Raw genomic sequence first — 13,042 nt, 5'->3', positions numbered from 1 at the left:
TCTGACCAGCGTTTTTTGTTTTTTTTTTTTAGTTAAGAATAGCCTGAGTTTTATAAACAAACTCCCTTATTTCTTCACAAAGATTACTGTCTATATACCAACGCAGTCTCTTCCCTTGGAAAAAATGTTTCTCTTGGCTTTGCTTTTAGTGCACATAGTGGTAATCAGTGTTAGGATGCAGAGTGATTACCAATAGCAAATAAGATAGAATATAGATTTCATGTGTCTTACTTACTGCATGTGTAACTCCTCTAAAAGCAAGAAAGCCTGGTTTTTAAAAAATTGTTGGGCTACACAGGTAGAGTTTTTGTTTATTTGTTTTGCTTAGTGTTTATTTTTAAGGCTGGATGAAATAAACAGCTTCCCAGAAAACTCTTCCTTCTGACTTAAAACTCTTTTCTGTTGTACAGAGCTCACCGTGTTGTACAAACACCCACAAGCAGCCCCCGTGAGGGCCTCACAGGCCACGGGGCTAGGAGTGGTGTTGGCTGAACAGCCTTCCATTCTCTCAGCTGAGCTGTCAGAGCTCCTACGTGCAGGGGTAGCCCGGCTCCCCGGGCACCGTGCAGGCAAACTACAGAGACAGGCTCGGTGCCTGGGCCCCGATTACCCTCTGTGTCGGGAGGAGGAGTAAAGTAGTGAAGGGAAATGTAGATGGTGGTGCTGGAGTACTTGGGACAGACAATAACTTCAAGTGACAGGATTATTCTGAGGCTGACTCCTCATTTCTAGGTTAGCTGAGCTTTTTGCTTCTCCTTCCCCTGCTGTTCTTTCCACCTTTTGTCCATGTCAGTGCTTGGTCACCCTCGTAATGGCAGGTGGAGGAAGAAGGGATAAAACGTAAACCTGTGGATATCTGCTGAGTCACCGGCCTGCTTGTGGTAGGCCTCGGGGATCACCTGGTAGGTGACGTGGAGCAGCTCAAGGACCCCCCCCATCTGTGGCCGTGTCTCCTCTCCTCCTCTTCTTCCTCCTCTTGCTAGATCGCCTGGATACTGATCAATTGACAGTTGAGGCAGATGGTAATAAATACCATGAAACTGTGCCAAGTTCACATAGTCTTTTTAAGATCCATGGCTTTGGTTAATCAGCAACAAAGCCTTTCACCATTCGTTAACCCTGGAAAAGCAAGAATTGACAATGGCCAGAAAGGAATGGTGGCTTTTGGCCATGACATCTGGGTAATTTGCCCTTGCTTCATTCATATAACAGATGAAGTAAAAATCTAGTATCTGGGGATATGGTGGGAAAAGGAACTAAAGACTGTTAAGAGATTAGAAAGCCCATGCCATTGTGAGCAAGGATGGGAGAGACAGTGCCCAGCTTAGGCAGACTGAACCATTTGCCTGAATGGGATGTACTGCCCCGGGGGGGGGGCACCCTCCCCTGTGGTACTTCCTCAGTCTGGAGACTTGCCCAGCCTGGAATCCATTCGGCTCTGCCGCATCTCTCCGAGAGTGGGTGGAACTCTCACCGGGTATCAGTGAGGTCTTTGTGCTCAACCCCACTTCTTGTTTCGAGTCATTCCCAGAGCAAGCTTGGGTTCTGTATCCTAAAGACTCTGAACAAGTATTGTTACTTAAATTTCTTTGTCCACTCTGAGAATCATAGAATGAACTGGCAGAGGCTTTACAGGTCAACTGGTCTGACCCATTTTACAGATGAGGCAACAGACCGGAGAAGATGGAGAGAGTTACTCAAAGTCGCCAGTGGCTCTGCCGTGCCTAGAGCCAGGTCACGTGACTCGCAGGCCTTGCTCTTTCCACGCCTCAGTGCTGGCTCACCAAAGACTTATTCTTTGATGGAATTTTGAAAAGGCCTCACTCCAATGACTTCTTGGATCTTTCTTCTCTAAGTAGATGAGAAGCCTGCAAGAAGAGACTTGGAGGCAAAGACAAGGGAATCAGAACTTAACCTTCACCGAAAGGCCTAAGAGCATTGTTATTAACTGGAGGGAGAGCAGTGGGGAAGCCCAGACGGAGCAGCCCCTTAGTTGATAATTCCGTTTTTGTTTTGGAAATCTTATATGTCTTGGAGAAGTTTTTAAATTATTTTGCTTTTCTCAGCAATGTTGTGCTCTGTTTTGAGACATGGATTTTTTTTTTCTTCTAGTGTTTCTCTCCTGAAGCAAAGCCCAACACACCTGTCTTTTGTCCACTTCTCCAGCAAATTAGATTTGTCTCTGGGAATGTGTTTGTAACGTATCAACCTACTGCAGACCAGCAGAGGGAGCTCCCAGGTTGAATTTGCTTGTTAGCTATTTTTCCCCCCTTTTGCAAAAACTATTTCTTGGTAACATTTTGAGAGAATTCAATAAAAATTTTAATCAGAGCAAAAATGGTCTCAAGTAGACTGCAGCGTTTTGTTTTCATGATGATGTGATTTTGGAGCTAAGATATTATCTGTGGCTGAGATTTGGGGGAGAACTGGGCCCAAAATACGTTCTGTGGGAGGACTTGGAGCATCCCAGGGAGACGCAGCCAGAGCCAAGGCCTCGCTCACTGCTGCTGCTTGTATCCTGTTGGGCTCCTGGACTATCAAGAGCGGCATAGTGAAGATTCTCAGTCAAACATCCACGGGTCGAGCATCCACCAGGAGACCTCGTTTCAGCAGGACGGTGTGTCTAGCTAGTGGAAGCCTCTTTGAAGCAAACAATGTGTTTTCCAGCAGTCCACCCTGATCCAGAAGAAGGAGGACCCAGGAAACAGAAATTGTCATTGAAAAGGAGTTGCCTCACGTATCTGGTTCTGCCCTGCCTTCAGTCTGTGGTCTGGTGCCTCCGGCTCTAAATTGAAGCTGTTTATTTGACATCAAATCCCAGTGTTTAAGAATTATTGGATACAGTGGTAGTACTGTAAGCCTCGGTGTTGCCTTGTTTTCACAGAGATGAAAAAAACTACTTGGTGCGGCAAACATTTGACTTCTAAGAAGAGCATTAATTATTTTTAGACGTGATCATCCTGTTTGCTTTCAAGGTCATTGGTATTTGAAATTTATTAGCTATATTATGTAAGTCACTGTGAACAGGAGAGGAAAGTTTCATCCATGGCTTTTAGGACAGTTATACTCTGAAGAGAACATCCAGCTGTGCCTGTCACTTCATATTCACACATCTCAGCTTTTTAAGTCTGGGTTCGTGTTTACTTTTTAGTCTTGCTGCTGATGGAACAGAGAGAAAGTCAACAAGCGCATTGTCCTCACTACATTCTAGAAACAGAATACCATTTACCCTCGACCAGGGTCACATTGTTGGGCCAGAAAATGTTGCAGGTAAGTAGGACAGAGAGCAAGTCCTGGTGACCTGTTTGTTCTTCAGAGGCCTCATCTGCCCTGAGTGACAGCAGATCTGCACTGCAATACTTCACCTGCACATAAACAAGGTTTCAAACCATAACACAGACTTCCCAGGGGCAAGCCATGCCCCTTGGGAGGTCCCTTATGACACACTGGAAAAACTGTAAAGGTTAAATCCAAAATAAATACAAAAGTGGACCATGGGAAAAGAGACATAGCAAACAGGGTAGAAAAATCACGGGGGAGAGATGGACCTAGGAATGGTGCGTGGGTGGTCTCACTGCAGAGCTGCCTCTCCTCCCAGCCCCCGCCACCGCCATATCCAGCGTTCACTCTGCAGCACCTTGCAACTTCTGAGAATTGCATTATAAACTTTTTTTTTTAAATTCAGTAAGCATCTCCTCTGTCACTAACTGTGCCCTATGGAGAATACTGAGCTAAAGAAGACACAAGAATGTCTGGTTTGGCATGGGATGTAATTTAACTATGGCACCTATGAGGAAGGAGTGTCTTGAGGGAGGCAGTGAGCAGGCCAGGTGTAAGTGGACTCCGGTGAGCACGTACCCCCCCACGACATGGCAGCAATGCAGCCTACCCACACACATACTGGGGCTCACACAGGAAGGACTCTCCTGTTCAAGGCAGTGCCAGTGCTGTAATGGTGGCTGGTCCTGTAGGCACCTGTGAACAAAACCATCCCTGGGACCCATGAGAGGCAGCTTCCGCACCTCACCAGCCAGCCACCATCCAAAGGTCGAGGCACACAGCTGTGCATCCCAGACGACATCAGCCCTTAACCTGCCGTCCTCCTCCTTGAGGCCTGGCCTTCCCCAGCGTGTATTGTCCTTCTGCAGCCCGGGACTGGTGGCTGTGGGAGACCAACCTCGGGAGGACCGCAGAGTTGCCTTCTGGGCTGTTCAGCCCAAGGCTTTCCGCTGTTTTCAGATACAACTGAAACTATTCGTCCTCTGACATTTACGTTCCTTCTAAACCTGCAGCCCCTGGAGGGTCAGGCTGGGAGGAGAGTCCACCCCGTGATGCTCCTGAATGTGCCAGCCCGGTCTCGTTTCCTATTTGGTTCAGCATTATGGTCGTCGGGAGCATCTGGCTTAATCCCCACAGGGAGCCAGGCCCTGCGCTCAGAGCACCAGCCTCCTGTGAGCACGGAGCGTGTGTCTGCCAGTCCCCTCCTCTGGGTTGTTTCCCTGCCGGCTCCGTGGGGCCTGGCTTGTGCTGGGACTGAGCCCCTTAGCAGAGCTCTGAGTCTGCGGCGATAACCTAGGGTGGAAAGTGCAGGCTAGAGAGCTGCCTGGTCAGACACAGGCTCTGCCATTTATAAGCTGTGTGACCTTGACTAAACAAGTTCCTTAACCTCTCTGGGCTTCAGTAAAGGGGGGCTAATAACTCCCCCATGTAAAACTCTTAAAAGAGCACCTGGCACACAGTAAGGGCTTAGTAAATGTTAGACTTTTAAGGAGCATATGAATTTTCAACAAAGAGAAGGAAGCCTAGGGCTAGCCATGCACGAGGCTGTGATAGTTCAAACACTGAAGACATCCTGTACGTCTTGACAACACTAATAGGGCTGCAGAGTCCTCATGGCTGCAACCAAATGGAACGCCAGAGGCTGGAAAGACTGAATGAGGGACAGGGGAGCAAGAGGAGTGAGGCATCGATGGCAGAGCCCCTGATACTGAGTGACAGCGACTGCCCTACATCTAGCAGTATGGTCTGTGCCGCTTATGGAAGTCTCCCCAGTCAAGCCCGGACACGCCTGCCAGAAGGAAACTTCTCCCTGACAGGAAATAGATCAAGAGTGGGAAACAGCTGAATTTCCAGAGAGACCAAATGGTTGGTGTGTTTTGCTTTACTCACACTCTTCGTCCCTGAACTTTCCAGCTGCTGGCTTATCTTGCTTTCCTATCAGAGAAGCTAGAGAAGAGAAAGCCCCACAGGTCACCGGCCCATTCCTCCCTGGGCTTCCTGGCTTGCTCTTCCCGCAGTCCTTCCTTTAGGCTTCTGCCCAGATTCGTTTCCACTTGGTGGAGTCTCCACAAGTCATCTTGTGCCTTGGGAGATAATTCTCTTCCCAGGCCTGTGTCTGAACCCCAGAGGAGCCCAGTCATGGCCAAGCAGATGCCCTGGCCATCCTTCCGTCCTCCCCCTCCTCTGCTCTTTGGTTTTTGGAGAACTAAGGAGCCCCTTAGTGAGTGAGAAACAGAAATGTTTGCCCTGGCCTCGCTGGCCCCTTGGAAGCGGTTCAAACTCCTTCCCCCAACAGTGCTGGGCTAGCAGTTGCTTTGGCCAGAGCCGATGCTACCGAGGCCCCTTCTCCACACTGGGCAGCTTTTGGCAGCAGCTGTTGAGAAACCAGAGTGAGTCCCCTAATGCTAGGCCCTGTCCCTGGTCGCAGATCCCAGTGAGACTTCCCTGGAACTACCATTGCTGAGTGAGAGAACAGCTGAGAGGGGGCTCCTCCTGGTGGCAGGGGCAGCAAGACGACCGCCACTTGGTACAGTTCTGGGTTTGTTTCCTAAGCATGTTCCGTTTTGTCCTCTGCAAGGCTGAACTCCCTAGATCCTGTCTGTTTCCCGCTGCCTTTAGGAAGAGCCCATCCCTGGGTCTTAGTGTCCCCTGGAAGTGCTGTGGGTGAGCACGCCTTGCGCTCTGCCTTGGGAGGATTAGCAAACGTGAGGTCCCACCATCACGGAGGGTGGCTGGAGGGTGGCTGCGTGTGATGACAACTCAGTGTTTTACATTCAAACAGACCCGATTTTAATGACAATTTCCACCCACTCTGCTAACTGGGGTTATAGGCAAGTTTTTTTTTCACCTCACCACGCTTCACTTTCCTCATCTGTAAGAAGGAAGAATGAACACCTGTTTCATGGTATTATTTTGAGTGAAAGAGTAAAATGCTTGGCATCAAGTAGTAATTATTAAAATGGCTCTTCCATTTCCTTTTTTTGGTGAAAAATTGAGCTAGCATGGCCCAGAGGCTCTAGGGCCTTCCTTCTGTAGTTTAAGAAGTAAGGTGCAGGGACGCAAGACCAGCACCCCGCCAAGAGAAAACCAAGGGCCCAGGTCTGATCTTTGGCAAAGGAGAGAAGCAGCTGGAGATGGGGTGAGAAAAGGGGCCTGTGGCTGTGGTGTGTGCTGAGGTGCGGCTCTGGCTGGCTCAGGTGGCCGTCCACCCAGGGTTTTAGGCTTCCTTTTGTAGGAATAGGCACCCACATACCATCTGAAAGCATGTCAATTCCAACTGCTTCGGAAACAAAATGAAGGCTACAAAGAAACTTTGGAATGATAAAACATAGCCCTCATAAAAAGGAAGTGAACTTCTTGAAGAAAACCAACTGTGACACGGGGAAAAAGGAAAATCGACTCCAAATGGGATCATGTTTTATTCAGGATTTGTGCTGCTGGTGGGGAAGGCCAGACTCAGTGACAGAATGGGAAAGTGGGGCACCCCAACTTCAAGCTTCATCCACTCTGCTGTGAAGTACTTCTCGCTTCACCAAGCTCAGCTCCTGGGGACCTCTAATGGCCCTTGATAGCAAACATAGTTAAAAATTAACAGACTGACAAAATTAAATATGGATGACAAGCAACCACTGTGGACTTAGTCTGACACAGGGCCTTACTCGCTTGGGTGCCCTTGACCCAGGTGGTGTCTTGAGTGAACTTCTGGGACGTCTGAGCACATTTCCCAGGCCTGTTTGGAAATAAGGCCTGGCTTGTGCTTGGACAGGCAGGAAAAGAGTCTTCAAGCCCAGGAGAGAAAATTACCCCTGACGGCTGATGTTTAATTAAGCCCGGCCTTGACTGGTCTTTGCAGGAGATGTTCCCAGGCCTGAGACCTTGCTTTTGGGGCCTAGGTCCTGCAGACCTCAGCAGTACCCCACCATCCAGACCGGGAGGTCTCGCAGAAGCACAGGGCTGGCCGGAGCGTGACCTTCTCTGGCCGACTGTCGCTCTCCTCCTTCCCGGCTGTTAGGCTGGGTCGGCTGGCAGACTTAACCTCTGAACCAATTCACATAAGTCTTGACAATTTGCCTAGATAATGGCAACTTATTTAATTGCCCTAAATAAGGAATGTTAGGTTCCAGACAAGTAGTAAAGAATGCTGATTGCATTTCGTGCCCTCCGTGTCGGTTAAGAAAGAGTATGGGCTGGTAGTTTTGGGGGAGGGGAGGTTGCTGAATGTTCGCTTACGGTGGGCCTCATTTCTTGAAGCAGAGTCTTCTTCCAGTTTGGGTGAATGCTTTCTTAGAAGCGGGAAGGTTGCTATTTAAAAGACTCCTGTAATTCACCTCATAAAGAAGATCATCTTTTTTGTTTTGCAAATCATCTTTCTAGTTTATTTGGTGAGTTTGGAGTTTCCTGGATCAGAGCATGCTGGCTTGGCCACCTCTCCCTCAGCCTGACAACTTTCCACAGTTTGCTGTAGGACTGGACAGGCTTTATTTGGTGATGCCGCTCAAGAGAATGTCCTTAAGCCTGGGGAGAGTGAGCCAGAGTTGATTATAATTAAAGAATGTGTGAGTGGCTGGCTGCAGTGGCTCAGTGTTGGGAAAGCCTGAGCGGGGTGTTCAGGGTTCCATCTTAGGGATACGGTAGAAACCTGCCTAAGAATATCCATGCCTTAAAAAGGAGAGAGAGAGCTTGGTTTTGAATAGGGTGCTGGGGAAATCTACATTCAGGTATACCACCTGCATTAGGAAAGGGAAGAACATCTTGACTGCTTCTTCCGTGTTTCCCCGAAGATAAGACATAACTGGAAAATAAGCCCAAGCCAATTTTTCAGGAGGACATCCCCTGAACATAAGCCCTAATGCGTCTTTTGGAGCAAAACTTAAGTCCTGGTCTTATTTCAGGGAAGCACGGTTATAGATTAGACGTCCAGGGCACCAGCTGTCTGGTGATCTGCCAGCTCTAATTAGTTTTACTACGAACCAGAAACTTGGGTGCCGTATTGGCACACCTCCGCCTTTTAGATCCACCAAATGTCACCACTGGGAGGGACCTTCCAGACCAACATTTCTCAATACCCACAACTATTAATAGCTGCTACATAGTGAAGAGATTCTGCAGTCAGATAAACGTGGGGAACTCATGGTTCAATCAAGTCAAACAGGTTCCTTGACCGTGGAGTTTCTCAGCCTTTAATGTGTTAAGATGTCTAGATCTGCCTAAGGGAGACTGTTTCTCGCAAACCTATTTGACTACAGAGCATCTCCAGACCTGCCTTCTGGACACACTTGGAGACCTTATTTAAGAGCAGTGTTTTTCAAACTTGAGCACATGCATTGTTGTCACCTGGGGGGCTTGTTAAATGCAGGTGGTTAGGCCCCAACCCTAGAATGTCTGCATTGCTGACACCTTCCCAGGTGATGCTGATGGCCTAGATCTGAGAACCACTGGTCTAGATTTATCCCTTTATTCCCCAGAGAAGAAAATGGCTACACCAAAGGGTCCTTGTTAATAATAGCTACCATAAATGAGCCAGGCACCTGGTAAGCCCTTCTTGTGAGTGTTCTAAAGGCAGGTGTGATTGGCGGTGGGGGTCTGTCACTCAGAAGGGGGTGGTGCAAAGAATTCCTCTCTGCTTTACACTGTTCCTCGCCAGCCCCTGTGGCAGGGCTGGTGGGGCAGGCAGGTTCCAACCTGGAGACCAGTTGGTCTTCCTGTTCTTGGGACCCTTGGAATGTGAAGTCGGTATGTATTTTAATCTGGGCCTTGGTTTGCTCATCTATACATGGAAGAGGATGGGAATTATTTTTATGGATACTTACTACTTTGTCTAGCATTCCACTTTATTTTTGCTCCGAGTTATTTCTCTTTCTAGGTGCTCTCCTACTCCTACCTAACCTGTCACCAGTCACAGGAGCTGGTACCAGGCTAAGGTGTTAGAGATTTCAGTGTACCCTTGCAGGGGCACTGCATTTTAGAAGAGCATTTCTGGAAAGGTGTAATAGGAGAATCCCATGCAGTGTGGCCCCTGGACAGTGAACTGTAATAGTAATAACTGGTGCTGTTATTAGGTTCTAGTGGAGAAGTGTCCCAGGGTCTTCTGTGTTGCTTATTCGGTTGTATGTCACAGTCCGTGTGACGTGCTTAGCAGTGTCTGGCACAGAGGAAATAATCTGTTAGTCTGGGTTATAGCTACTCTGTTAGAGGTTCTCACAGGGACTTCGGAAGCCCCTGGAATTGCACGCAGGACCAAGTGTGCAGTGTGAGGACGTAAGTGTGTGGGAGCACATGTGCATTTTTCTGCACAGGGATCATTGCCTTACACGGAAGTTCAACCGCGGAGACTTAATCCCTGCTGAACTGTCTGAGGAATAGGAGTCAGGGAAGTGTGGGTGCCCTGGTGTTTATGATGCACCTAAAGCAGCTCCCAAACAATGGGCAGTAGTGGCCATGAGTGACCTGGGGCCAAAACCACAGCAGAACGAGCAGCCCGAGTGGGTGTAAGGGTGAGGCTTGTGTTTCTTCCCTGAGGACAGCAGTGATTAGCACAAAACAGCTGGTTCCCCTAGGCTAGCTGCCTGAACCCCCGTTTTGCAGCATAAACCCTCTGCTCTGCCCGTGTGTGGAACATTGGGGAGCTTTGGCTCGGCCCTGGGGGGACACTGCCCTCTGCTGGAAGGTGGGCGCAGCCGCGCTTCCCGGAGCTGGAAGAGGAGGCAGCCCTGGGTGTCTGGGAGGCGGGGAGAAGAGCCCACCCTCTGGGCAACAGCAGTAGTGTCACAGGAGTGCTGCATCTCGGGGCCTGTCTTTCCTCCATCACCACCGCGTCCTGCCTGAGCCTCAGCCAGGGGGCTGCCTTCAGTCCAGCTCCGCTGAGCACAGCTGAGCCGGACCCCACCGCTGGGAGTCAGCCCGCGTCAGCACAGAGCGCTCGGGTGTAGACCAGGCTGACCGTAGCACCTTGGGCCCACACCCCGCAGACGCGCGCGTGACTGAGAATGCGAGGGCTGTGTGGGTGGAAGAGGCCCGAGTGCGAGAGAGGTTGTCTGAGAGCTGGCGTGGGCACGGGGGACCTGAGGGGCTTCCTTCCCGCAGTCACCTGCACTGAACCGAGTCATGCCACCCCCCTGCGGCTCCCCCGTCAGCCCTCCCTGTTCCTGTGTCTCCTCCAAAACACCATCATGTCTGGGCCTCGCGGGGCCCAGCGCCCCAGCCCCACAGCAGGCAGCACCCAGCGCCACCACTGCGCTCCGCAACCCCGGTGCACACAGACCCATCGCCCTGCCATCCACTGTGTGTTTAGGTTCCCAGTCCCCACCTGCCACAGGGCTGTGCCCCCGTCCTACCCTTTACCACCTGTCTCAGGAAGGCAGCTCCAGCTCTGCCCTTTGCTTAGTGAGCAAGTGGATTCAGATGCACAAAGCCGTAAGCCATGGGTAGGTATGAGTTTTTTCTTTGTGTCTCTTGCTCTGTCTTCTCCTCCCTTCTGCCCTCTCCCCCTTCCCCTGTACTTCATCCTCCCTCTCCCTTCTGGTCCGCCTGCCTTCCACATTTCCCCTCTTTCTCTCCTTTGTCCGGTATACACCCCTAAATTCCCAAAGTGACATGTTTTTTAGCCTGCCAGCGTGCGAAGAGTTTCTGGTCCCTGGCCCCCTTAATTGCTGTGTGTTGAAAATGACTCTGGCCCTGCCTTAAATGAGCTTCAGTGCCTGCTGGTGGTGTCCAAGGAACACAGCTTTGCCCTCCACTATGTGGGGGACCCTCTCGAGCTGCTAATCTGGTTCCTGGTAAATCTGGTGTGGTCTCTACTGCACAGCTGGCCCAAGGGGTTCCCTGAGATGGACTCCTGGTGTAGGTAGCTCACAGTGCATCCATGGTCCTTTTAGGCCCCTATTTCCCAGTGAAACAAGACGCCTCTACCCTAGGTCGGGAGAGAGTCCGCCGGTGCAGCCTCTCACCCTGCACTGACAGCCAGAGAGGAGATAAGCACTCTGGGTAAGGCCCGTGGGGCGGAGGAAACTCCAAGGACTTCTTTGTGGGGACCAGAGCCAAAGGCCTAGACAGCCAGCTTTAGAATCAAGTCCAGAGAACTAGTGAGCCTGAGCCCCGGGGCTGTGCCGTGAGGGATGTCATTCAGAACACCCAGGCCTCGGCCGATGATGCCCCACCTGTAAAACCAGGTAAGGTGAGGTCTTCTCAGTCCCCCAGAGCTCCTGGGTTCTGCAGAGTTGCCTCGCAGGTCTTAGCCCCCCTGCACCTGTTTATGCTTTGGAGACGTAAATAGGATGCCATATGAAGCAGGGTTTCCGCTGCAAAATATAGTTTATTAAAATATAGTTTATTAAGTGTAGTAGGTCGGTCAGGGTAGAATTCCTCCTAGCATCACATTCTGCTCCAAACACGTTTCCAGGTGGGTGACACAGTTTGGCCAAGCCCCAGGTGAGAGAGCAGTTCTCCTGCCACACTGGAGGGGGCACCCAGCCCTCTTCTGTGCAGTGTCCCCCCTTTGTTGCAGTTTGCTCTCCCCGAGTCGGGGTGATGGGAAGCCTGTCCCTCCCCAGTGTAAGCAGAGGTGCAGCGGTAAACGGGCATCTCTTGCCTCTATCCAAAGGCTTAGGAGAAAAATGGACATTGCCAACAGAGGGACACTTGTTAAAGCCAAAGTGTACTTGGCCTGTTGTTTGTTTTTTCATATTTTCCTCAGTACAGGACTGGGAACAATGCCAAGTGGACAAAGCATCACTCAATCCATTTGTGTTTGGGGCTGGCCTTCCACTTTGGAAACCAAATGGAAGAGATGAGGCTACAGGTCCCTCTCCGCAGTGAGCAGGGGGCACAGGGTACCAGACACTCCAGTGCCAAGAAGCCAGAACCCCTTTTCTAAGATAACAGGCACAGAATCTCAAGTCCTGGCCAGACCACTGGCGTGGTGTCATTCATGCACTGTCCCTTCTTTATCAGCAGATCCACGTTTCCACATGCTGCTTAGAAATCCATTAGGCAGCCTGTCCCCAGCCTCGGCGCTACAGAGTGAGGATGGAAAGGGGGACTCACTGAGCTAGGTTTTAGTTCTGAAAAGGAGGATGGTCGGGGCTCCTGGAGGGGGGTGCTTTCCTTAGAACTTGGCCCCTGTACTCACAAAGGGCTGTGGAAGACTGCTTGGGCTGCTGCTCCACGTCCCAGCCCCCGGGGGGAGAACTGCCCATAGGCAAGTGTGTGTGGGCACCTTCTTGGAAGAGTAGAGGGGATGGCAGCCCAGGACGCTCTGTGGGGAATGAGAAGGTCAGAGGGGAGCCCCTGTTCACAGCCTTCTCCCCACATGTCTTTCCAGATGCGCTGGCTCCCTCCTTCCGAGGCTACTTCTCAGGGCTGGAAGTCCCGTCAGTTCTGCTGAATACTGTGTAAGTACTTCCCTGCATGCAGGTCGCACATCACAACTTTGGAGAATCTTCGTAAAGAGACCCAAGAAAGGGGCTGACAAATCCAGCATTACATCAAGTTTATTAAGGGAACTTCCAAACAAGGCACATCTTGGGCCGCGGCAGGATACGAGGATGTCCTCTGCGCTGCATGGCGGTGCTGCAGTTACACGGAACAGGCAGGGTGGACGGGGAACTGGTGTCCCCGTCCAGATAGGGGGGAATGCCTTACATGCTTGCCGGGGGCCTGGTCCAGGAGCCAGCACTCTGAGGGGTGGGGGAGGGTCGATCAGACAGTCCTGGAGGGGATGTACGGGAAGCAGTGTCTGTGCTAGCCCAGACTAGCTTGTGTGGGT

At 50.8% G+C, this 13,042-nt stretch overlaps 1 protein-coding gene across 8 annotated transcripts in view; it reads left to right on the top strand.

Moving 5' to 3' along the window:
- RBPMS (RNA binding protein, mRNA processing factor) overlaps nt 1-13,042 on the top strand; it is a 158,054-nt gene that overhangs the window by 128,727 nt on the left and 16,285 nt on the right. For 4 of the 8 annotated variants that reach the window (XR_004422813.1, XR_004422812.1, XM_033103890.1 and 1 more), the window contains one exon: nt 12,599-12,668. Coding sequence is in view for 5 of the 8 variants with exons in the window: in XM_033103890.1 (XP_032959781.1) it covers nt 12,599-12,668 (70 nt within the window). In the remaining 3 variants the exon portion in view is untranslated. The other 4 variants (XR_004422811.1, XM_033103887.1, XM_033103885.1 and 1 more) reach the window with 4 other exon arrangements.

The sequence above is a fragment of the Rhinolophus ferrumequinum genome, chromosome 4 (assembly GCF_004115265.2).
Source record: "Rhinolophus ferrumequinum isolate MPI-CBG mRhiFer1 chromosome 4, mRhiFer1_v1.p, whole genome shotgun sequence".
NCBI classification, from domain to species: Eukaryota; Metazoa; Chordata; class Mammalia; order Chiroptera; family Rhinolophidae; genus Rhinolophus; species Rhinolophus ferrumequinum.
Note: the sequence above shows the minus strand (reverse complement) of the source record. Positions and strands in the feature narration are given on the sequence as shown.